The sequence below is a fragment of the Vespula vulgaris genome, chromosome 7 (assembly GCF_905475345.1).
Source record: "Vespula vulgaris chromosome 7, iyVesVulg1.1, whole genome shotgun sequence".
Classification (NCBI taxonomy): Eukaryota; Metazoa; Arthropoda; class Insecta; order Hymenoptera; family Vespidae; genus Vespula; species Vespula vulgaris.
In genome coordinates, this window is record NC_066592.1 from 475326 (window position 1) to 501939 (window position 26614).

The following is a 26614-nucleotide window of genomic DNA, read 5'->3' on the forward strand; positions in this document are numbered from 1 at the left end:
GGGCTTTCAGCGACAAAAGATTTTTCGGACAATCACCGATACGTTCTTTGACGGGCAAAGTGGAATCAGAGCGTGTACGGGCGAGCTCTTGGAGCGCGCCATGACAGAGAAACGCATCTCAACAGCATTTTATAATCTTTGATCCGACCCTTTAATCATTCGGCCAATGTAATAGTCAAGTGCTCTCAAAAAGTGCCTTTTAAAAGTAAATGGATATGCGTTCTTAGGCTATACCTCTCTCGAAAGAGCGGAGCGAAAGGAGAATGAGAGGAAAAAGCGAGAAAAAGGAGGAGAGAAAACAAAAAGGAAAAAAAAAAATGAGGAAAAATGTAATATCGCGAAGCAACTTCAGACGTTTATTATCTATTTATACGAGATTGGTAAGGCTCGATATGAAGTCTGGAAATTAATAAAGGACACTCGAAATGCAAGAGGCTGGATAAACTTGATCGTACCTCTCTTTACGAAGGATTCAATTACTTGAAAATCGGTAAAGCCGAAAAATAAAATCTTTCCGCTCTGTCGCACCGAGAATACATATGTTTGTTATCTGTATATTTAAATAAAAGGAAATCGGAAGTCTCCTATCGGATTATACTCTCAAATATACGGATCACAATAGTCAAGCAAATTTATATTAATTGAAGCGGATTAGCAACGTAGCTCTCTACGGCCAAAGTGGTTTACTTTCAGGACGAACCAACCGTGCGCACTATCGAATCATCCGGAGTATTAATCGTCCTAGCACTGCTACTGGCAGCGTATATCGAGCAGTCTAAAGGTCCTTGGTATTAATCATATCATTTATGACCCTTTGTGGGCATATGGTACCCCTCGTTCACCCCTTTATATACCACTTGCTCATCTGCCAGAGCAAATGGCACATGACACATTGGAAAGTATATGATACCCAATGCTATCTTCATATATCAATAGCCCGCGCTCGGATGCGCGCGCGTATGCACTATTAATTCAGAAATGCATGACTACGGTCTATTTGATTCATATCGTCCTACTTGGACGCAATAGCCACCGTCGACTCGGCCTTTCGTTTCGCTTTAATAAATTTTCCAATTATGTTCGCCCTGGAGATATCCGCCCACGTACACGGGCCGATCCTCTTAACGTTAACGTCCAGCATTATTTATCCGACAAACCGACGATGATACGAAAAAGGATGGACGGAGAAAATATATTAAGAGTATCGCATAATTCCTTCATCAACTGTGTTACGAAGATATAAGACATTTTATTTCGAGAATACGACTTTAGATAACCGATCGTTGAAATTATTTAAACGTTAATATATTCCAGTCGGAGGTACTTGAACGTACCTAGCTATTTATCATCGGCACGATAATAAATTCTGCCACCTACTCGCTATTACCACCCCATTATCGCTTCTCTCGCGAAACAATATACGGAACGCGTTCGACGGTCATACGGCCTATCGTATAATATCGGAGAGCAATTAAAATCACGCGGCCTTGCAATTACGAAGATCCCTGTTGTAGATTTTTCCGGTCAGTCGCCTCCCTCGAGCTACCGTTTTGCGCGATACTTGGACGCGATCTCGACGTCAAAATTCACGCCAAGTGCCGTGTAACACGCGTGCGACGCGCCCATTTCTTCACCGGAGAAATTCCATTCTCTACTTTGCGTGTACGTGTGTTAGATCCAGAGAGAGAGAGAGAGAGAGAAAGCGAGTTCACTGACGTGGGTCAGACGCCTCGTGTAATTCGCAGAGCCATATTTCACCAGCTTGGGTTCCCTTCTCTCTCTCTCTCTCTCCCTCTTTCGCACAACACACACAAATACTCTTACACGTAGATCTTGTGTATACCGTACCGAGGAGCTTAGAAACCCTCGACGATTTCAATAAATTATCAAAATAACGGCGAAACCGAGAGCTTTCTCTCTTTCTCTCTCGCTTCGGCACACAGAAGAAACAATAGAAAACGAACAGACGTAGAGCGAATAATCTTGAAACGATAATTTGCCACTCGTCGTACCATCTGTCAAAAGGTAAAGCGTATTATCGAGCTTTTTAAATCGTTAAATCGAGTTTTAGAGTTCGGACTATACTTCTTCCCTCTAATAATTGTCCGAAAATTACACGGCTCTTTCTAAATCGATCCGGTCTCGTTTTCTTTCCGCTAGTCCCTCGATATTTTCCACTGTGTTCGCGCCTTCGGCTAAAAGGAGGCTGACGGTTCCTCGTTCAACAGGCTGTAGGTGGACGACCAACAGCTGCTAGAAAATTTAATGTGTCCTTTCGAGGTAAACGACTTCGATCGAACGTGACGCAACGTTTCTCGAATCATCGCTTTGCTCTCTCCGACGTAGCAACTTGAAAATATGGTTTCGTATTATCAACCGTTATGGTTTCGTTATATCGTCATATCGAAGTTTTTTAGAAAAAAAAAGAGAAGAGGAAAAAGAAATTACTGACACAAAAGAAAAAAAGTAAATGAAAGACGGTTCGATGTGATCGGTTAAAGAGAACGTTTCGCCTCGAATTAAAGGAATCCGTGAGCCAAGCAAAATTCGTGTAATACGCTAAAACCAAAATTGGAACGACAGAATCTGCCTCAAAGCACGCTCTGTGGTCGTACTCCAAAGATGGAGGTCAAATGAAAATCCGATGAAACTCAAACAGCCATGCACGTACGCTACGCCACCTACGCTACGACCTATCCCTTTTACAATAAGTTTATCAGAGGGCCTTTAGAAATGTTCGTGGTACGTTACCCGCACATCACAAATTCATACCAAAGAATCTCGTAGCTCTCTAACGAATCACTCCGTTAAGTGTATCGTTATTTTTTTAATGAATCTCTCATTCATATCTAAGTACGAACATTGCAAGTAAGCTGGAACCTTTCTAAAGAATGATCGAGATTAAACTGAAATAAAATAGAAATCGAATCGAATCAAATACAATCTTTAATCTCATTGTAAAAAAAAAAGAAAAGAAAAACGAAAAGAAGAAGGCGAAAAGAATATAAAATATCGACGTTACGTAAGCGATTATAAGCGAAACGTTCGACTATTGAAAAAAAAAAAAAGAAAATTAAAAGAAAGAAAAGATATATAGGAATGAAATTTTAGAGAAGCTGTTAACGTCAGCAAAGGAATAAAAAGAAAAAAGCCGACTTTCGGTGAGATTGCGGTATATGGCGAACGCATGTCGTTCGCTGGTAGGAGGAGGGAATTAATGAGTGCCTAGAGCCATACGCTTTAATGGTTCCTTTTGACCACGGGATGAGCGATCTAAACAGGGACAAAGAGCCGCAGGAGGTAGAACCTTGCACGACAGGAGGTCCAGAGCTCTGAAGGTCGCTTCTTTTGAGATAGAAATATATATCTTGGTAGGAGCAAGCGTATAGAGACAGAAGAGAGAGAGAGAGAGAGAGAGAGAGAGAGAGAGAGAAATAATTAATCGTCTATGTTCTATCTATACCTACTCGTTGGCGGTTAACCATCGTTGATTTTTTGTCGAAGATCACCAGAGTCAGCAACATCGACGGTGTCTTCGTCCGATCGATTCCATAATAATTAAGACCGCAAACCCGTTTAATTGTTCACTCTCGTAACACGTAATGGCGCTGCTCGATCGACCTTTACCCTCTTCCCCTTTCTGTCTTTCTCTCTTTATCTCTCTCTTGTCTTTTACACCGAAATTCTCTTCCACGATTTCGAAAGGATCCATTCATACTGTATCAGCGCGCAAAATTAATGATGATTCCGCGAATCCATCCTCTATCTCTCTCTCTCTCTCTCTCTCTCTGTCTCTCTCTGACGAAGGTTAAAACGTTCCTTCGACGCTGCTGATTTCGCTCGTTGCACGTTATAAGCACCCCACACCTATCGCCGTTCCGTTCAATTATTCCCGCGGCTTTCAAGGCTGCGAGTGCACGATCCTCTAATACGAAGATGAAATTCATACTAAACGGCAGGAAGTAAAAGCTGCCTCTCGTCTATGTGCACGTTCGTATGCATGTAGGTGCATCGTTGGAGCGAGTTAGTTTATCAGTATGGCTAGTTCCTGACGAGATATTAAGATATAGAAGCATGTACTTACCGTTTACATTATCTTAAATGAAAAGTAAAATGGAAGTTTATGAGTCTATCGTACGAAAGTAAAATTAAGAAAATCTTTACCGGACGTAGATACCCGTTAGAACTCGTTTAAATATCGATATTCGAAAATGCCCAAGTACAAAGTTCATTTGAATTTCATCGCGTGCAAGTATCTTAAACGCGGAAATAAATTCGTGTCCCAACGGTGTTAAGACACGATTAACTACGTTGTTTGATCGATGTCAAAGTTAAACTTGTATTTTCTCGAGAATGCGTACGAATTAGCGACTATATCACTTAGTGCGGTATCAAATTTTTCGCATTTAATCGCAGGAAGAAGGAGAGACCAAACGATTAAAAACGATACGTAGATCTTGAGGTCTCTATGTAATTTACCATTAACATGCACCGATGTATTTGCCAATACGTTGGATGGTAATCAACGGGATCGTAGTAATTTCTCTAATTATAACTTTCCAACGAAGGGAATAATTAATCACCGACAGGAAATTAGAACGCGTACCTATATATAATTTGTGAATCATCGTTAATCCAGTAAACAAATCATTCTATCTTAATCACGAAAGTACATTGATATTTTTTGTTCGCTTTCTCTCTCTCTCTCTCTCTTTTTCTCTCTCTCTCTCTCTCTCTCTCTCTCTCTCTCTCTCTCTCTCTCTCTCTTTCTGCGTTGCGCACGCGCTTGATTAGAGAAGATACGAAATGAACAAAAATTCGAACGTTCATAAGTGAACGTATCATGGCGACAGATTCTACACGCGCAATAATTTTTCCCACGGACGTGCAATTTGTTTCGCGTAATATCTAGAGTCCGGGTGATGTATTAATGCATAATTGCTGCCGAGAATCTGCAGTGCTTATGGAATTTTTGATAACAACCAGGCAACGACTGCGATAGCGGCGGTGGTAGCGGCGGCAGCCTGGCACCAAGTAACGCGCCGCTTAAATTCCACAAGAGAAAAGGAATTGCCGGTGTTACGAGTTGTCAGCTAAATTTCTGAATATTTAACAATGTGCTCGCGCGGTTTATCATAATTAATGATCTCGAAATACTCCGGCAAAAGAGCACCGAGTGAAAACGACGACGACGACGACGACGACGACGACGACGATGTATCGTTTGCTAAGGATAATCGTTAATTTATCGTTATTCCATTGAAAGACACAGTGAAACGGTAACGCAATAATAATAATAATAATATGCTTTATGTAACACAATCAAAACAAACGTCATAAATATGGTAAACAATGGTCGATTCAAAAGAGCTTACACCTGTTAATTCGCAATTATTACGCACGTACGCTTCTCTTTGATTTAATAAAATGCCAACAAAAAGGAAAAATGGAAAAACAAAAACGAAATAATTATGAATAAAGCAAACTACTTGACTATGCTATATTTTTCTTTGATGTATACGCTCACGCTCCAATTCGCTGTATTGTAATGCGTCTATAAACTCTATGTCAAATTATATCTTCATCTCCCACCAATTTTTGTTCACTCACATGCACGTAGTATTAGTCGTTGCTTATATTTTGTAAATCCTAAAATGCTTCGCACATCCTATAATAGGATTTCCAATTTACGAACGATGGCAGTTGCCGTTCCCCGCTTTCGACACACAACGCCGACGTTGTACAATGGCGTGCAATCGACTGAAAAAAAAAAAAATCAGAGAAAAGGCAGAAACATCTAGGGAAAAAAAAACAGCCCCAACGCGGACTCGAAAATAAATACATACATTTGGTTTCGCGACGTGTCCCAATCGATCACGTTTCGATATTGTATTAAGTAAGATATGATTTTCGTGAAACGAGATGAGTCTGGCAAAAAACTCTACGAAAAAAAAAAATAAAAAATAAAAAAAAAAGAAAGGAAAAAAGAAGATAACAGAGATTACGCACGGCGAATATAAAAGCACAAAATGCATGTGTGCTAGTTACGTGCTCGATAGATTATTCATAAACGCAGAAACGCACATCGAGTGTAGCCACCATCGTTTCTCATTAGCGATATACTCGTTCGTTAACAAGGATAACACGAGCTACCTATGGTATAATGATTTGACAACCGTCCAATTAATAGAATATTTGATGCCCCGGAGAAATAGAGTCACCGAATTTACAACCGTTTGTTAGAAACGCTCGGTAGAGGAGAGAAACTAGAGTAAATGGGAGAATGACAGAAAGAGACAGAGGAAGATTAATGCGAGCAATTGCAGGCTTGCGTTAACTGATACTACCTAATCACCATCAGATGCACGAATGTTCGCGCAGCAACTATAATAGTATACGAACTGTCCGATAATGTCTCCTCCAATAACGGTTCTCGGTGTTCAATTATTCATTTAGCGTCAGATTAATAGACTATACGATTGGCTACGTTAAATCCTAGCTGACTGACGACGTCAATACTTTGCATACAACTTTGCACGATGATAAGTATTGAAAGTACGGGAAAGGAGCGAACGTTAATTAGATGAAAGTACGTTTTCGCGAAGATTTCGTAGCTTCGCTTCTCGAACTTGCCGAATCGACACGGTACTCGTTCTGAAATAAAAAAGAAAAAAGAAAAAACAAGAAACACATACAACAAAATTTACATACGTAGCGTAAGAGCTTTTTCGTCGGCATTATCGGAGGAGTATAAAAGATAAAGGAAAAAGAAAAAAAAAAAACAATCTTTTCTTCCGTCGAGGTTGCACTTCGTATCTTTTATTTTCTCGAACGGCAAGTATATCCTATTTACTTGGTATCGCCAGGAAAGCCACTAATTTCGATTGATCGACAGATAAAACACAATTTGTCTGGTCAGTGTGCCTTTAAATCGTCTCTGCACTTAATAAAGGACGAGGCAATCAAAGTTTCTTTCTCGAACCGTTACCGTTCCCATTCGACGAGTAAAGAGAGAGAGAGAGAGAGAGAGAGAGAGAGGGAGTTGTCGCTTTGTACACGCTCATTGTTGAACGGTGACTGGTCAGGAATCGAGGAGAAAGCCAGCGGGTGATCGACGCAATTATAAATTCCTCTTAGAAGGGCGCACGTACCCTTGGGATATCCTTTCATCGATCCATCCACGCGATATCGATGCCTGTGGAACGACGATAATGATGTTTTCACGAAGAAAACGAGAACAAAAAGGAAGAGTCGCGTGTACGAAGCTGTAAACAAACGTTTCGCACCTCCCAAGGTGAAAACAACGAAAGAAACGATCCGTATGCAAAACACGAGGCGAACAAAACGCAACGATAGCTATCGTGATTGTCTACATCTCGTATAAATTCTCCTCTGGGACCGTAAGTGGCAACGCACATTGATATGTAATCTCGACGCATTCGTCATGGAAAATCACCGCCCGCGAATCACCTATATTTCAAGCGTTAAGCTCGAGACATACGCCGTTTCTAAATCTCTCGAGTCTCGTAAGAACGACTAAATTATGGCGTACCTAAATTTTATGGAAAATTACGATAAGGATATTTTACGATTTCGCTTCCTTGTTCTTCTAGAGAAAGTTCCGTCCGAGTCGTCGAAATTTCCATCGTCCTTCGTTCGAACAATTTCTTCGTACTTTCTTCGTACGTATAAACGATTCGTCGGGAACACGGTCGATCTAGCGAGATACGCAACGTTATCGATAATGGAGTCTAATAATCGACGACGAATTGACGCACGTGTACACACCGCGCGGAAACAATCAAGTGCCTAAGTACTTAAGTACATATTTCACGATCGACAGGACGAACGAGAGTTTTAATAAACGAGAAAGAAATAGTTATAAACTCTTCCAACGCGAAAATGATTCCCACAGGATCTCGTCGCTAACACGTTCGAGAATTAAACCGAATGCACGAACTTTACGCGTTACACGTCGGCAATGCGAATAAGAGTAAAATGTTAATAAGGCACTAATTCGTTGTAGGTATATACGCGCACATTGCGCCTTTCCACGAAGAAAATATTTACATGCAATTTATTCGTTTATAAATGTTACCTCGTTTGCGTCTCGTTGAACACGGATGCAAGTACAAGCAAATCACGATAAAGAGAAAGAAATTGGACAATATTTGCATCGCAATACCGATAAAATTCACCGTTTTCATTAGTTTTCTTCCTTTTAATCATTTACGAGGACTATAAAACTAAATCGGTCAAGTCGATATCGGAAACTCGCATTTACGTTTCTCCCGCCGCGATGTATTCGGTGAAATTCGAAATAATTATTATCAAAGCGTATTTTCTTTGTTCCCAAGGTAATTAAAAAAGTTGCAGCTGCGCCAAAGGAAGAGGAAGGAAGAGAATTATAGGTATTTCCCGATTAATTATGCTTATGTCTTTCGATTAATTACGGTGAATTAACGAAAAGGAAACGAGAGAGTGAATTATCGAGGAATTTCGAGATTAAAGACAACAATTAATTGTCCTCGTAGCGAAGAATTTCCAAGTAAAAAGGAGTACTGGAAAAGGACGCCGTAGCAATCGCGAAGGAATCGAAATCGTACTTAAGCGAACGAGGCGAGGCCTTTCGGATTTCCGTTTAATCGATAATCGATAGGAGAAACGAGCGCGAGCAAAGAGGAATGTCACATAGAAGCGAAAGAGCAAAGGGGAAACGGGAAAAGCGAAAGAAGAGGTCGGACTACGCAATTTGCGTGTACGCGAAATGAGTTCGCGTGTTCTCGGATCTACGGCCGTTGGAGGTTCGATCGTACGCGTTCGTTTCTTTACTCCTTCGAACTAATGCACGGCATTTTACCGATTGCCGACGTTACACGCTCTTCGGCTTTCGAAACGAACGAACGTCGAAGGAGAGGCTTTTCCTGCATAATCGAAGTTCGTTCGGTTCGTCTCAAAATCTATTCCAAGCGCTGTAATAATAAAAAATTGCGCTTTTCACGAAGGTACGGTTTGAAAAACATTTACGGAAGCGGATTAATCAGCGTGGAATGAGAATGAGACCGCAATGAAACACTATTATACGCTCGAACAAAGGTACATCTTCGTATAACAAATATCCCGGCCTGGCAATGCTAAGGTAAGACGAATTAACGTAATTAAGCGAATAAAACTCAAAGTTTGTCACTGACAGTCCTCCGTTCTAGGGCATCTTGATCGTACGAGGAGATCCCGGAATTGGAACAAAGTTCATTGGACGATTACGTTGAAAATTCACATCTTCGTAATTCAGAAACGCGACGTCCATAAGCCAGCGAGATTAAAGGAGATAATTCCTATCCGTTGAACCTAAAGAAGCCGAGTAAATTTTCAAGGATATCTCGCAGCGCGGGTCCGGGTATAACGTAGGAATCGTAAAAATATCAGAGTCGCCGACGTGAATATAAATTACTCTCTCCTGGCGTCCCTTATGAGAAGGAAAGTTTATGGCGTCGACGGTGGCAATGAGGAATTTATCGCGACGTTACGCCGGGCCTCGACTCGGCTCGCATCGATTCAAGACGAACAAGGACGAAGATACGATTACGAAGGGGAGGAAGGAAGGAAGGAAGGAGAGATAGAAACGTCGAGAGATTCACGAACGGCGATACTCGGTTGTCCCGGATAATCGACAATCGATGACAGAAGCGAGAGTGACTGTGGACGGGCGAGGCACGATGGGGTCAGAGAGTGTCGAGGGTTTGAAGAAAGGGGCGGGGGTGGAGGGATCCGAGAGTGGAGAGGTGAGATTACAAGGCAATAGTGCGACGTGCAATCACGAGAGGACACACGTGAAGGATCGACATCGTAGCACAGCGTTCCACCCCACCCTTCATTCGGCAGAACCGCTTCCCGATAATAATTAGACGCTGGCTCGGCTGACTAGGCTGGCTGACATGCCTCTGGCGCCCTTTGCCTCCCATCCTTCGCGGAATGCGTATTATCGACCTACATTTTCCCACGTTCGGCCCTTGCCTCCGAAAGGATTTCCAACGAACGTAGACCGTCCGTCGCTCGAGCCTAACGCAGATCCTTCTTAACACGATCGATTGGTAGATTCGAGTATTCGCGATTCGTATGTCTTCTCGATCGGGCCATAAATCGCAAGGACGAATCCTCCTTTCGAATCTTTCTCTCCGCTCGTGGAACGCTTAAACTCCATTTAATTATAACTCGCTCTCACGGATACGCGAAACCGTTGATTCTCACCTTGGACTATTGGAAAGGAGTCGCGGAGCGAAGTATAAGCGTAGAGAAGGATCGTTTCGAGACCTTGGCGCCAGCAGGCAAGTAGTATCCTTTTAATTTTCTAAACGAACGTTCTAATTAAAGAGTTTAGAACGACGCGAGCTTCGCAACAATTAAAATAACAACCGGAGTTTCGTCGTTTTCGAGTATGTAATCGTTCGTAGAGTAGAAAACAACGATTTAAGTTGCTACTACATCCCTACGATAGTTATCGATAATGATGCTTCCTTGCCGTAGTAAAGCCGATCGTTATCGGCTATATCGAAACGACACGTTTCGCGTCGTTAAATTCGCATACGACGTTCATATTTCGTATCATTTTTATTTGAAATTGGGTCAATCGATAATGCAACAGATCGCGCTCGAGGGTAATTCGCGTAAAAATAGAAAACTATCATTAAACGATACGGATCGTATCGGTTTGGAAAAGGAATTCGAAAGATGCGAATTCATAAAGATTTCGCATAAAAAGAGACGGAAGGGTTTGAAAAGTCGAAGAGAAGGCGAAGCTCCGAGAGCGTGCCGCCAAGGGGCAAATTTTCAAGGCCGCATTAAATTAGTTTAGCTTTCGGAGAAGCGGCAAGCAACAGTTGTCTTCTACCTATCCCCAATTCCCCGATACTTCCGGACAGAAGAGCGTGCTACTTCGTGGCAGCACAATCCTCCATTGTGCTCTCGACGATGCAACGTAATGTCAGCAAACGCCTTCAAAGGTCCTCCAGGCGTGAGCGTTCAAAAGACCATTGTTCCACTCGCGTCGAAACGAGTCTACGAGTCATTCTTTTAAATTTGATTTCACCGCGTAGCTGGCTCGCCATCGACACGCAAAAGGAGCAGAGAGAGAGAGAGAGAGAGAGAGAGAGAGAGAGAGAGGGACAAAGAGAAAAGGGGTCTCTAGGGACACCTTTCGTCCTTTTAGTCGTTTCTGGCTAACCGCCCTTCGCGAAACGCCCAACGAAATCGTACGTTCGGAGGCTGAAATTTTCTCCTTCTGTGCCTTGTGATTCGCGATAACTCCGCTCGGAGACTCGAAAATTAACGCCTTTCGAACGGGCCGAACACGAAAAGCGGTCTCCTCTTGTGCCGACGGCGCAATAAAAATGGAAATCGCTAAAACTATTTGGGGATTCCTCGCGAAGCTTTCTCGCAGCTCGCGCGATCGAATCTCGATTTTCCCGCCTGAGAAAGTCTCGCGATCGCTAACCCACGATTGTCTTCTTCTCGGTCGAATTAACGGGCAAGCGATCTCGTGATTTTAAAGATGTAGATTCGGCTCTTGATACAGGGGCAATAAAAATGGAAATCGCCGGGATATATCCCTGTGAGATTTACAAAAGCTTCCGGATTTTCACGTAGCACACATCGATAAATCAAAGCTTTAACTCGGATGATCCTAACACGAGAAGTAGTCTATCGGGTTTTATTTTATTTCACATTGATTTGATCCTCGCCGTGGAAAAGGTACTTAAAAAGGCGTCGCGCGCGAGAGAGAAAGAGATACAAGGTCCGAATCGCGACAGAGATAAATCTTTCATACACCTCCCGACGCTATTTCACGTACGCACCAACACGCCCTTTACAATTTTTCTACTATTCCTATTTTCTCTTTATTCCGTCGTACGCGATCGAGATATCTATACATATTATTGCAACGCCCGTGATACGACGGTATTATAAATCTGCGAGAAATTCTATACACGTAGATATCTATTTACGATCTATCGATCGTTCGTTTCAAAACAGCCGAATGCTCGTATTCGAACTTACAGAAAAGTCCAACGATCGCTAGGATGTATTTAGCGAGTATTTTATAAAAACCTATCGTTCGATAAAGTCTTCCAAGAGATCCGGAAAGAAAGTTCATTCGCATAGAAAACTTTCTCCAACGGGCCACGCATTCAGGATGTCGCCGAGAAGCACGAGCTTCTTTCGTCTTATTTCGATAAGTTGGAGTAGTAGAATTTCTGTTGCAGGATAGACGTACTTGTCATGTAGATACTTTCAAATACTTTGCCCATTCTTACGTCAACGACGACGACGACGACGACGTCGACGGCTGAATGAAAAGTCGCGACGAAGACTCACCTTTCGCGAATATACGCAAAAGTGTAAATGAACGGACGAAAAAGATATGAGAGAATGTTAAAGTAGTCTCCGGTGAATGTTTTACATTCGCCCGGTAAAATAAGACGGATACGCGTGATTCAGAACAAACGGTCGACGAACAGTCACAAAAGTTTTCTGTCATCTTCCAAATTGGATGCTCAGTTTTCCCTTTATACGAGAAAAGTTGAGACCTAAGTTCTTATCGTACTGGAAAATGTCTATCTTCTTTACCTGGAGTCACCCGAAATGGAATACGAATGTACCTACCTATCGACCAAATCGCGCTTAAACAGTAGCATCGCCTTTTCCTAAGGGTAAACGTGGAATAGCGTAATCAACGAGTGCAACGAGTGCGACAAACAGAAAAGAGAAAAAATAAATAAATAAAAAATAAAAAAAATAAAACGAGAAAGAAAAAAGGAAATAGTTGGGCGTAAAAATAATTCTCGCGTTTTGGTGGCACCGTTAAAAGTGCGACGATTTATTTCGAGCACGCGCTCGACCCCGTTGCTATTCCCCGTCGATAGGACAAAAAGAGGACAGGAAATTGTATCAAATTGGAGAGTATCGGGATTAAGGATCCCTCGAAAACGAAAGCGCTGGCGGTTCACCAAGCGGTAGGTTCGCACATGCCACGCTGATCCACCCATTGTTGTGCAAATCCAACAAAAACCAACCCTCTAATCTCGCGAACCCACTTGAGATCGAAGCGCACGCCCCACGCCAGTACAATTAATTTATATGGCTATCTAATGTACTTACGACGACGTCCTCCTCTATCCCCTCTCACCGTTATCTTAAGCTTTCATTGGATGTTCCGCGTGCCGCGCGATCGACGATAATCTAGGAATAATCTCGTCGTCTCTCGATGTCGTCTCTTTGACCTCCCGTGGATCCCTTATATTCTGTGTGTCTTTTCAATTTTCCCTTCTTTTTTTTCTTCTTCTTTTTATATGTACGTACGTATATGTATATCTTTGAACGATCAATCGTCCGTACACGCCGAGCCACTATCCAACAGCTAAAGGTGATCGTCGTTGGCGTCGTGTTAGCCAATTTCATCCGTCCCGAACAAATTTGCACGGATTTACGCGTGATCGAGCACGAATCGCGGATTATGTTTTGTAATACGATAGCGATAGAAAAGGACCGTGGTGTGGATCCGATAACGAAGTTTCGATATCAAACGACGCTTTATATATGTATTTACGTCCTATATCGTTCGTGTACAGTGTACTCGCATCATATATAATTACTTTTATCGTACTGGCGCCATAACTGAATATAGTGAAATGACTTGGCGATGTCACATAATATGGACGCGACGCGTCATTTAATTAAAGGTAGCATTGATTTAACTCAATGATTTGTTTCATTAATGTGTCTCCTACGTTTCGTTATAAACGATTTAATTAAACCATCATGAGCTCATTACCATCGTGTTAATTTGATAACACGTTTAATTAATAATAACAGTCTAGGCATTCGAAACGTTTGGAAATTGTTTAAACGCGGTTTATGAAGCGTTTCGAGTCAAAATATGTTCTAATACGTTTCGTAAACCACGTGGGGATCAAAGTATGCGCGAAAGCATCGACTTTGGCAAGAAAGACGAATGCAGAGGCATACCGCATTGATCGAATAGTCAGCGGTTGGCTAGAAACGAGCTCTTCCGGTCTAACGAAGGAAGTTAATTGTGAACATCTAGCAGCTGCCTCGCTAGTCTTGTCCGGCCAGAATGTTCCTGTACCGGTATTCGACGGAATGCCGCACGGAGAAATACCGGTATTCGCGCTGTCTCCACGACGAATGCTCTCCATGCGAATTACATACGGTCGATAACATGTGTGAATATATATGTATCTGTCTGTCTGTCTGTCTGTCTGTCTGTCTGTCTGTCTGCCTGCTGTGTGCTGTGTGTGTGTATATATATATATATGTATGTATGTATGTATGTATGTATGTATGCACGTATGTATTTACGTACGTAGATATGTATATGTGTAGAGCGCGAGGCGTTTACACAACCCAAATAACCGCTTCGTGTGTTTAAAGATAAAATAGAATATTTAAATTACTGCGACAACGAAATAATTAAATTTCAAATTCGAATTTGCTCTAAATCTTTATCCAGTATTATATAAAATGAAGTTGTAACGCTAAAAGTATCCGCTCAGGCCATAATTTATTTTGTCGACACAATTTTTCGATTTAGCAAGTACCGTGAAACATTGTACTCTCTCTCTCTCTCTCTCTCTTCGTCGTAATATCAATTATTCGAGCGGGGTCTCTACTAGATATCCGTCGTATCGTTTGACGAAGAGACGACTTTAAACGGTAAACCCGTAGGATATTCTCGTAGAGTTAGGAACAAACGCGATACAGATCCATTTCCGAATGGCAATGTGCCATTACTTAGTGGAAAGTGTACGTTCAGGCAACAATTTTGTAAGCGGCCATATCTACGTAGCAGAATGTGAGAGCGTGTAGACGCATCGAGATCGCAGGAGCGTGCGCGCGCGTACAAGCGTGTTTATCGAACCAGGAGGACGAGAGGATCCTGTATCGGCTGCAACACAGCGGAGCGACATGGCGGACCGCTATCTTCCTGACGCTGAAATTACACCATTATTGTGCAAATTAGTGAAGACCGGCGCATGATGGCCCGGGGACGTCGAGCGGGATTAGAATTAACGCGGAACTCGTGCAGCTTCGTACCAAACGCCTCGTCATATCGAGATACGGTCAATTGGCGACGCTTCTCCACGTCTGTGCATATACGTAACTTCGTCCCTTTTAGTCGTAGGTACCAAGCTTATTTAACGTTAAACAAAAAATGACTAATATCGTTGAAAAGCTTACGTCTTTAAAGCGATACGCATAAACGTTATACCGCGACGTTGATCGCCGTTCCCGATCGTAAATTTATCGAAAAATCATAAGTCATGTCTCGCACGTCGATATCTATTCCGCGTGTCGGGGAGAACGCGGAATATGGCTACAGCGATACTCGACAGCTTTACGTGATCCACCGCATTGCTTTTACGCGTCGTTAATATTGCAGGAAGCATAGGCCACTAGCAGCACCAGGAGAAGGTGGGGGAAGAGAAAAAGAGAGATAGAGAGGATAGTTGAATCATTGACATTGAAACGTGCTCGTTTTTGCTGACGGCCACAACTGGCTGGATCACACCCCGTGCTTCCAACAAAAGTGCATTGTACCATTGTATATATAAACTGTATATTCCGCAAATCGCTTCTCGCAAGCCGGCTATTTGTCGCGTTTCACGACATATTGTGCGTTTTCGCTCCGCTCGTAACCATTTAACCGCGAGTATGCTTATTGTATACGAAACACAACATATGGCGCGAAAGTAACATCTCTATTGTGCACCCTCTGATAAATGAACGCTCGTATTTAACGCGGCTAATCGAGTCGACCGCTCGTAAGGAAGAGTAGAAGGAGAAGAAGAAAGCGCAGTAGAAGAAGAAGCGGAGCGTGCACGCGACGGAAAACCGCAACGCGGAGAGAACGTTAAAGCGCGTTACGCGCGCGCCCGTAGGTACTAGCCAGTTTTTAAAAACCACCACGGTACACGGACTCCTTAATCATTCCTCCGGCAAACATGCATATGAAACACTTGTTTGTATGCCAAGTGCGATTGCGGCTTGGAATAAAGCGGTCCAAGATTCGCAATCCGCATAACCGGATGCGCAGTTTACTCGACTTCGGAGCGCTGAAAGTGAAAAAGCGCCATTATTTTCGTTCCTTTATTTTTCTTCCTTCTGAAAAAGAGAAACTCATTGTATTCCTCCTGTTTGCGTATGCGTATACGTATACGTATGCACATACCTAGGAGATAACATTCTGATTTGGAAGAACCACCAGAGGGCTCATAAATTTCTTTTCGTGTTCTCGCAGAAACTAGATAATTAAAAAGATAATCGTTTACGGGTACATTTGGACGGAGGAAGGAAACGATAGCAACCGCTATAGAGCTGCACGTTTCGTCCGCTCAAACTCTGACAGGAAAGGAATAGATGCATGAATAAAGGATGAGTCGAGCGCTGGCAAAAGGTGGAATACTGAATTAAACAATAAGCGATTCGGACTTTCGTTTCGGTGTAACGCCATTCCTTTTTTCCTTTATTTCCTTTTGTTGTCTGAAAAATTAAAAGACGCGAAAATAACTTTTCGAAAGTGCATCAAGAAATGCCGCTAAGTATTCCACATTTTCTCTCAAAGTCTTCACGAACGTAACTTCAATCGAATGACATCGATAAAGAGAAAATAAGATTATCTGTCCATCGCGATTACGAAGAAATTTCATTACGGCTGTACGATCACAACTATTTTAAAACTAGCAATCCTCGATAATTCGTATTTTCTGCTCGTTAATAAATTTGATAAAATCTTTTCGACTCGGGCAAACGATCGTTTTTATACGATTATATTTTCATCGAAATCCCATCTCAGCGTGATTTTACTATTATATTTTGCCAACAATATTGTTTACTTTTATACACAACGAAACCTCCGATACTCCATACGATTATATATCGTGCCTACGGTACACTTACGTACATTGTGTAAATTGGGCGGTAACGTTGATTGACGCAAGTTGAAAAATTTGTGTTTGTACACAAACATGCACCCTGCTAACGACGAAGCAGGGGAAATACAGGGCGGAAAGTTAAATCCGAATCGCATCGCGACGAATTCACATCATACGCTCGCGAAGATTAATAACGCGGGTATCCTGCTCACTAATTGAAAGGGTGGGAAGAGAGGGAGGAGATTGCGGAGGAGTAGAAAGAGGGGAAGAGAAAAGAGCGAGGGATCGGTCGCGTGCACGGTGCATATAATACTCGAGTCGGAATCTAATAACACGGTGAGCCCCGGTATACGCGTTTCTTTCGTTCCGTCGAAATCGAATTGATATATCCGCGGTGTGTGTATACACACGGCCGCTTCGCCGTATGAAATCGCCACGAGCTGTCTCTTTATCTCTCTTCCTCTGTTCCTCTTTCCCTCTCCCCGCAACAAGATTATGGTAATTGACTATCCGACTTGGAAACCCCCATCAGGCATATCAATTACGTACGTATGCATCCCAACCGGGAATTTGCCTTTGATCCGCTCAAACTCCAAGGTAACACAATTCACGCCTGCGTCTAATCTCAAATGGGATTGCCTGATGGCACAAGGGACATTGAAATGGGCTTTTCCGACTTCACAAGAACGAGTCGTTTCGATAGGCACCGGCCGAACGACCGGCCTCTTCTCCGCTTTTCCCCCGCGCGTATCGATAATCTGGTTACTTCTTCCATCTCTCATTCTCTCTCTCTATCTCTCTCGATCACTCGACGTGCTCGTACGTGCACCTACACACCTATGATACGTATCAAGAAAATCATTTCGAGAATTTCTTTTCACGCTGACCATTTTTACTCGGAAAATTATCTACCGGCGTACGTGCAATTAATTTTTATCGAAATTGATTTGTTCGTTATCGACGTGTCGATACGTTCGTAAATAATTGCATCGAGTATTTTATAAGATAAGATAAAATCTCCCTCCGGTGCTGGATGGAAAATTCAATTTTTTTTGTAAAATCTAATAAATATACATGTGCGTGAGGTCTGTACGTGCGTATGTATATATGCAAGTATATATAGATACGTTGCATACGCAAGTTTTCATTGGACCGACGAATTAATGGATAATTTCGTATCATTACCGGAACATTATTCGAAAACAGAGGTACTCGTCGAATCTACTTACGTCAGAAATTAATAATATACGTAAAGCTTTGCATCGAAGCAAAGTCGATTATATAGAACGCGAGATGTCTAATACGCTCTAGGAAGACTCAAGTTAGAACTTAAGTTAGTAGATGTCGAAAATATCGTTAGTAGCGTCACACGAACCGAGATAGAGAGAGAGAGAGAGAGACGGAGAACACAATGTTCCACGATTTCATGCTTTGATAATACAGTAGAAACTCTCATCTAAGGATTGCCAAGCGACTCTTGATTCCGCCGGTGGCGTATCGTGCAAACGTTTAATCTCTTCATCTTTTCGCAAACGAGTGTTTATTCGGAAAGTCCGTATGTATACGAAATTCTAAAACAAAGTAAATAGAGTACTCTAAACCATGCCGGTGGCCCTAGTGGCTAGCGATCGTTTAATTGGAACGAATCACTATTTCAAATAGACTCAGCAGATGGCACGTACGTGATAAGAGGTTAAAAGTTAAGGACGCAACGATAATTACCAATATCGTATCTCGAACGGTGTGAACGCTTTACAACGCGATCAATAACTTTGCTATTCTCGTTGGCATATATATATATATATATATATATATATATATATATATATATCTGAATGAATGCGCGTAGGTGTGTCGGCCAAACATATAGGCACGCGGACGTGTTCTCAATTTCATGATAACACGAAAACGTGGATAATGCTGAAAGATCGTATCGACGAGTAAACCAATTATATATCAACAGATACGATATTTTCTTTTATATACTATTACGTATGTGTGTGTATCTATATAATAAAAATCAGTGATAAGTTTCGTAACTAAACCGTAATGATTCTACGAACGTCAACGTGCTCTCGCTTGGCACGTAACGTAATAAAACGAGTTAAGTCTTTGATGACGTTTCTGAAAACGTTTGTAACGCGATAAAAGAAGCTTAGGAAAAAAGGCCTGCGATAATCGTTAACCTTAAATGCAATTTCTCTATCGTTCGACTACTACGACGCGTTATAAAAGAAGTCGTTTGATCTTGAAAACGATCAAAGTTCTTGCGGTTTCAGAGGCAACATGACGCGATTCATTATTTTCATGTGCCTTTTGGCGGTACAGTTCAACCGTGGTCTTTCGGGTAAATCTTCAGATTTATTGTTCCACCAACGGGTCCCACCCTTTCTCTGTACGAACGTGGCGAACCCTCCGTTTCCCCATTTCAAAACGTGCGGCCTTTCTCGAACGTCCGAATCACGAGTGTACCTCTCTTTCACTTTCAACGTACCTTGCATGGAATTTATTAGACGTTATTCTTCTTTTCATCTCGTGACAACGAAGACAAGGGAAGAAAAGGAGAGATATATCTACATATGGATATACATTTCCATATAAACACACACACATATAAATATATGTACACGTGCATATCTATATGGGGAGAAATGGGAAAATCAAGAATCGCTTTCTCACCGAATATAAGAGATATTATCGTTCCTCTATTTTTCCTTATCTCGCGATAAACTCTTTTAACCGTTCATCCTCATCGTCAATCGTTTTCCGTAAAGTATTCAAAAGAAAAACGAATGCAATATTTAACGAGCTAATTCACAAATACGCTCTATGTGCTTTCAGTGAAAACGGTGATATTTATAAACGGAAAATCTCCGAAATTAACAGTCACGGAAGAAGGTGCTAGCAAATGTGTCGTTGAAACGAATAACGGTCAAAAATATACTTACAAACCTAACTGTAGTCTTATCGATGAAAATACCAGGCTGTATGGTGATTCCAATTATTCCTGTTCGCTTTCAATAACCAAGCCCATCTTGAACGATACTGGATACTGGAAAATTATACAATATAACAAAGATAAAAAATTTCAAATTTATGACTACTACATATATTCTGGAATGGTAGAGATCGTTTAATCTTTCCTTTATAGGGATATTAAAACATTGCGAATAAATACTATAAAAGGAATAATCTTCGCGATCTTCGTTCTTTTAAATACGAGAGAAATTTATTGTTACATCCTGTACGTGCTGATTTCAGGAGGGCACAATCAGTCCTAACAAAACTATAAAAGTCTACGAAGGGTATTACGTGAGTGCAAAGATTGCAAATGAGCTTGGAGATATAATCGCTTGCAATGTGACAAACTCAAAGGTAAAACTTTTCAACGTGTTATTCCTACTATCAAAGTGTAATAACACTGGGATTGGTTATAACTTATTTATTATCATTCGTTATTTTAGAAGGAGACATTCGACGTTTTGTCCGAGAGCAAAAAGAACGTTGAAAAATATGGTCGTTGCGGTGTTCGAATTTTGGTAAATTCGGAACATCACGGTGAATGGCATCTCCGTGCGATTTACAAAAGTAACGAGCTCGTATCTGCTATATTCAATCTTGATGTACAAAATGAGGATGAAGTCATAAAAGAACAGGTAGGTTTGTAAAATTGAAGAATTCTATCGATTCCATCTAGACAAGAAAATATCGGTCGGTATTAAAGAATCATGTCTCTCTAAATAATGCATATTGGTCGTCTTCGGCTTTCAGCGAAACTAGTTAAGACGAAAGGGAACGGAGCAAGTATAATTAAAAATTGAGAAGCGGCAGGTTGAAGGAACTATCGTCTCATGAAGTTCCGACTGGTGTTTCGGTGACCCTCCGTTTGCTCGAAGTTGGAAGGGTCCATTCTCGAAATTCTTTCTCTCGCCTCTGTACAATCGATGCGATAGAACGACTAAACTTGCCCATTCGACTCGCACTCGAACGTTTTCTACGATGTAGCAACGGTAGGAGGGGAAAGAGGGTAACCCGATGGTAAATCTTGTCGCCGAAAAGAGGGTCCGAAGAATAGAATGAAAAGCTCTTAGTCTATACACGATCTCTCTTAAATTTCTGTTTAGAATTTGACAGTGATTTCCTCTTAAGTGAAAAACGATTTAAACGCCACGTGTCTCCTTTGAGCGAACCGTTTTACTTTTTCTTCTTATGAACGATTTTATTTAATTTTTTTTTTTTTTTTCATAAGTCCTCCTCTCTAATCGTTCGAAATCTGCTCTATAAAAATCGAAATCCTACGGTTCCCCGAACGTTCGATTAAATTCTCAGCAATCGCGTAAATAGATAGATGCACTCGATCTTACGAGAATATGCGATAGTACGACACTTTCAGGAGACGTTTCGATGTTCTCTAGAAACACGTTGAATCATAGATATCGCTAACGGAAACATACCGGTGACGATATCAACCTGACAAGAGAGAGAGAGAGAGAGAGAGAGAGACAAAGAGAGTTTCACTTAGTTTAGAGCATGAAGTTACATCAACTCACAGTCGGTTAGTATAATGGAGGCTTGGCGACGTAGTCGGGTTTGGATTAATGGTACTAAAGGAAGCAAGGAGAGGCACGGAGGATCGTGTCACTCTAGAAAATACGAGCCGTCGTGACACGTAAATATTTCTCAACGAGATTCCTTCAACGTTAAGAAATCCTTTCGACATCTTGCCCCCTTTATGTACGAACAATTTTGAAGAATCGAAAAATTCTAGCCGCCATCGAAAATACATAACTCTTTCCTCCAAAGAGCCATTAATTTTTCGTTCTCGTAAAATACGAGCACGTTTGTATGAATTTTATTAACATTATCTTCCGCTATATTTCTTTTTTTTTTCAAACGATGATCGTTATCGAACTCATCAACGCCTAGATCGTACTTCAACGTACATATAACCATTCTAATAATTGACCGACCGATAAGATTAATCGATCTCCAAAGCGTTTTAATTACCGTTTATACTCGATCGAAATATTTCTCGCTTTATTTCTCCATAATTTAAGAGCCCGTTTCATCGGCGCTATGCGATTTTCGTTCTCATTGATTCATTCGAATATGTCACTTATTTATAATGTCTTGTTGATGCAGCAAAATATAACGTTGGCGTTGCGGTCACCAGCCAAGATAACTCTCGACGGCATTAAACCGACGTATTGCCAGCTGACAGATTCTCACGGCGTGAAATTGCCCTTGACGATCGGAAAATGTGAATATGACATTGCAATCGTCACACCGTACCACGACGGACTTTGGAAGGCTCGTTACGGACTAAATGGAAGACTCATTCCGGTCGAAGTCGACATCATGATTACAACTTACGGTGAGACTCTCGAGCCTTCGAACGAAAAGTCTGAAACGGACGCGAAAAGAACGTTTCCTTCGAGGGGAAATCTATTGTTGTCCATCCATAAAGGTCCCGATTGTCCTTTCAGACGCACGACGTTTCAACGATGGCGTCTTATATTCGCGAAAATGGAGAAACCGGCGTACTCTCGGTGATTTCACAAAATTCCAGGCGGAATATTAATCGTCGCGGTGGCAACGAAAAATAGACATTTTCCCGCGGTACCTCGACGATTTTTCTCCATGTAACTTTTTCCTTCGTTCTCTATAATATTTAACTTGCCGCGAAACGTTATAAATTTGTCTCGGAAAACGTTTGATCGTTCCATGTCGAAACACCTTCGTGATTCTAAATGCATTTAATGAAATGAAAATATGATTGTTATAGACTCAGAGGCTGTGATCACTAACGTCAACGTCACTAAACACGAAGTTAATATACTCTGTCGTGTACGCAAAACTCCACAGGATCCTCTTCAATATTGTCTCTTTATCAACCCAAACGGTACAATGTTGCAGATTAGCCCAGGTGTCGGAAGTGGCAAGTATGTGAGCAAACGCATTTCGACCTGCAATTTTTCAATGGGATTATCTATAAAGAAGATTACACGAAATAATATTAAAGTTGATGGGGTGTGTAACGCGTATCGTACGTTGTTATCGCGCTTTACGACCAAGCGAATATACAAGATAAAAAAAGTACCATTAAAAGAAATTAGCTGGAAGTCGGTTTAACAGGAAGTCTTTGATTTATGTGGCCTTTAAACCAAAAAAAAATGAATGAATTAAAGATTTTGGAGAAAAATGAATTGAATATCTTTGATAAACGTTCGTGAAATATACAAAAGGACGATGAGCATCCAATACAGTAGCGCGTTATGGGTTAATGCTACCATTGTACAATATATGTATGGTTCATTTATACGTTTCCCCTTTTTTATCTTTTTGCTTTTTTTATTGACACACACCTTTGTCTTCTCAGCTATGGGTGTAACGCGTCGGCTCGTAAAATAGTGCGGCATTGTATTACGCGATATGGTCAACAGCACCGCGATTATTTATTGCCACGCATAGACTAATAAAGTGGAACAAACGAACGTACGCGTATCTGTAGGCTTTAAAAAATTTTTACGAGTTTTACGTCGCAGTCCCACGCGTATATGAGCGTAGCCGTAAAGTTAAGTAATCCGTAACATGAAATATGCACGAAAAACGAGTACATTTCGTGAGTAAAATGCAATTCGAAAGGAGAAATGTTTAAAAATTAAAGAAAAAGGAAAGGTTATTCGCACCTATCCGACGTATTTCTTTCCAAATGGAATCAAAATTATTTATCGACTTTTAACGCTTTTACTCCACAGATACGAGTTTTATCAAGGAACAAATGAGGAAATAACTTGCGGTATGACGATTCATGAGCCCGAAAAATATGATTATGGTATATGGAGATGCGAGATGGCAGTGAAAGGTCTATCAGAAGTAGGTACGTACGGTTCTATCTTGTATGTCGACTATAATCAATCACAAGATACACCGTCAAAGAATTCCAAATTTGCATTACCAAAGAGCATCACTACGTTCGCCGAAAATGTAATGGTCAAACGAAACGACAGTTTCAAGGTAATTACCGATGTTCGCGTATATCGAATACTTTGTTATTACCTATATACATAACGAGCAACGTCGATTTCTAGATCAAGTGTAGCACCAATACGGTCTTGAATTATTGTTGGCTCCGAAGTCCGATTGGAACGACATATTCCGTCACCACGGTCAATAATGTCTTACCGCCTAAAACATTTTTGTACGAAGGCCTTGGTTTCTCGCGAGGTGAATGCGGTGCGTTCATAAACAATGCCGTGAACGAGTATCAGGGCAAATGGAGTTGTTACATGGGTATCAAAAATCATAGCGAGGTAGAAGCCACCGTATGGGTCACAGTCACAGGTCGATAAATTTTAATTGAGTATTATTTAGATCTCATTGGCACGGCTCGTTCACTGATAATAACCTTAAATAATAGGAACGATGTTTCAATGAATGATGTTTCGACAAACGTTACGAAAGCTCCGCTATAATTATTTAAAATTACATGAAAAATAATTACAGAAGAGACGCTCCGTGCCAGTTAGGCGTCCTCGCATGTAACTCGTTCGTTTGCATGTGTAAAGAGAAAAAAAATTACTTTTGCAGATAACTACGTGCTCGCGGAAGAAAAAGAACTGACGTTTAACGGAGAAAACAATTTGAATTTGTCTTGTCACCTTCTTCCCAATCTAAATAATAATATCGATTACTGTCGATGGATACGACCGGGCGGACATGGTATTCGTTACGACACGAATCATCGATACATGTTCGAGATATACGAGAGACGTTGCGAATTAATTATTCTCGGTAAGTATGACTAGCGACAATATTCTACCTCGATCGATAAAGTACGAGAGACAACAAAATAATGGTAAGGAGGATCCAAGCTCATTCATTATACGCGGCATACCACGTTAAAACTCTAATCCAATAAACCGAGTTTATACGCGCGCGCATACTTTTCCAGCGAGGTTGTTTTGCGATTGTACAGCACAAATATTCATGAATTTTCGTCGCTTTTAATAAAGTCACCGTACTGAAATTCTTCACTATTTTTTTCATATTTTTTATTTATTTTTTTTCTTTTTTTACGAAGCATAATAAACGCATAGCATCGAAAATACGCATAATGTTGGTTTATTATTAATTAAATTTCAAATTATTGTCATAAAGCACCAAATTATACGAAGCAAACGTTCTCGCTACACGTTCTAGTTTATAATTATTTTTCAAGCCAAACAAAATAACGATATAAACAATTTGCAACATAAATATCGCGATATTATAAAGATAAAAATAGGATGTTGGTTGGAGATCGGTTACGCATTCAATCTACTTTGCTTTTCAAAAACCTAATCGTAGTCAGTCGCGCGCATGCTTTTACTTTCAAAGAACCTATAATTCTATTTCTCGTTCCTCGCGTTCAAAGAGCAGAGCCAGCGTTTCCGCCCGAAGAATACCAACTACGGGAAATAGTGACGCGCTTTCCCGAATAAAAATCGATTCAGGGCTTACCGAGAAGCGAGCCGCGAAACTACGAGATCGGCTGGCTCTCTTACCTCCGAGAAAAAGTTTAGTTCGAATGAAAATTTCCATTCGCGTCGCGGAGGATATCGTCCAATCCTCTTCACCATCCCTTTCACCTCGTTATTGAACCGAGAGATCTCAGCTTTCGGGAAATCGAAAAGTTTCTTTTTCACGCACTTCGATATTCCTTTCAGGAAAGAATTTTCAACCAGAGGACGTGGGTCGTTGGACTTGCGTGGTCGGTCTTACTGGAGAAAGCATCCAAGAGGTATCTACCGGCATAGACATAAATACGTCGTTTAGACAGTCAGTCGTTGTAACCGATATCGTAATCGGTGCTTCCATCTTGTTGGCCATCGCTATGAGCTTTATCATTTTTACAAACTTCCGTAAGAAGCGATCAGCCACGACTATATCGAAGTTACCACCCCCGTACAACGTGGTATACATCAATGGTATCCCGTCGAAATCGATGGCGTAGATGTGATACAATTACAAGGACTAAATCGATCGATGAACAAATAGTCTCGGTAAACGTCGAGATTTGTCACATATACGCGTCGAACGATCGAATTCGAAATCGTTCCGGAAGAATCACTCATCGTGAATGGTTTTTTGTTAGGACGCAGGAAAAAAGCTACGCGATTTCTATGGGAATGTCGATGGTAAACGTTTCTAACTTTGCCGATAGACAGTTCATTTATTCTGTAAAGTTTTAAAATCTATTGTACGAGAGTTTATTAAAGGGTTGACATTCCTTCTAAAAGTCACGACTCTTCTTTTTCTTTCTTTTCTCTTTCTTTTTCTTTTTTTTTGTTTTTTCTTTAGAAAAACATGAATATTCTTGAACTATCCCTGCTCACCGTAAACCGATAACGAGTTATCGAGTTTTGTCAGACGGTTCTTCTCTCTCTTGTGTTATTTATTTACTCAACTTGTAAAGAATTTCCGTTTAAAATGGTTTCAATTTTAAAGCAACACGTTCGACATCCGCAACGTTTGTATCAGACATTTTTAAAAAAAGATCAATAGCTTCGAGTAAAAAATTTTTTCCTCGTTAATGTATCTTTTTTCGTGCAATGATAATCGACTTTATGCGGAGTTATAATATCCTATTCCCCTCGTTACGAAGACATTCGAACGCTATAATA

At 41.1% G+C, this 26614-nt stretch overlaps 1 protein-coding gene across 2 annotated transcripts; it reads left to right on the forward strand.

Moving 5' to 3' along the window:
* The first annotated feature begins 18097 nt into the window (after nt 1-18097).
* Nucleotides 18098-26229, forward strand: LOC127064958 (uncharacterized). Of its 2 annotated transcripts, XM_050996663.1 has the most exons (10): nt 19137-19296; nt 19791-20071; nt 20211-20324; nt 20414-20605; nt 22092-22323; nt 22735-22891; nt 23708-23966; nt 24041-24293; nt 24540-24743; nt 25658-26229. In XM_050996663.1, exons 1-10 carry the CDS (start codon nt 19236-19238, stop codon nt 25942-25944), a joined length of 2040 nt encoding a protein of 679 aa, XP_050852620.1. In that variant the 5' UTR covers nt 19137-19235; the 3' UTR covers nt 25945-26229. The 2 variants fall into 2 exon arrangements, with proteins under 2 accessions (XP_050852621.1, XP_050852620.1); XM_050996664.1 differs by lacking the exons at nt 19137-19296; nt 19791-20071 and adding an exon at nt 18098-18157.
* The last annotated feature ends 385 nt before the right edge of the window (nt 26230-26614 follow it).

Coding starts and splice junctions, on each gene's coding strand:
- LOC127064958 (XM_050996663.1), top strand. CDS start 19,236: ATGACGCGATTCATTATTTTCATGTGCCTTTTGGCGGTACAGTTCAAC. Junction 20,072..20,210: donor ACTACATATATTCTGGAATG/GTAGAGATCGTT, acceptor TGCTGATTTCAG/GAGGGCACAATCAGTCCTAA. Junction 22,892..23,707: donor CCAGGTGTCGGAAGTGGCAA/GTATGTGAGCAA, acceptor TTTACTCCACAG/ATACGAGTTTTATCAAGGAA.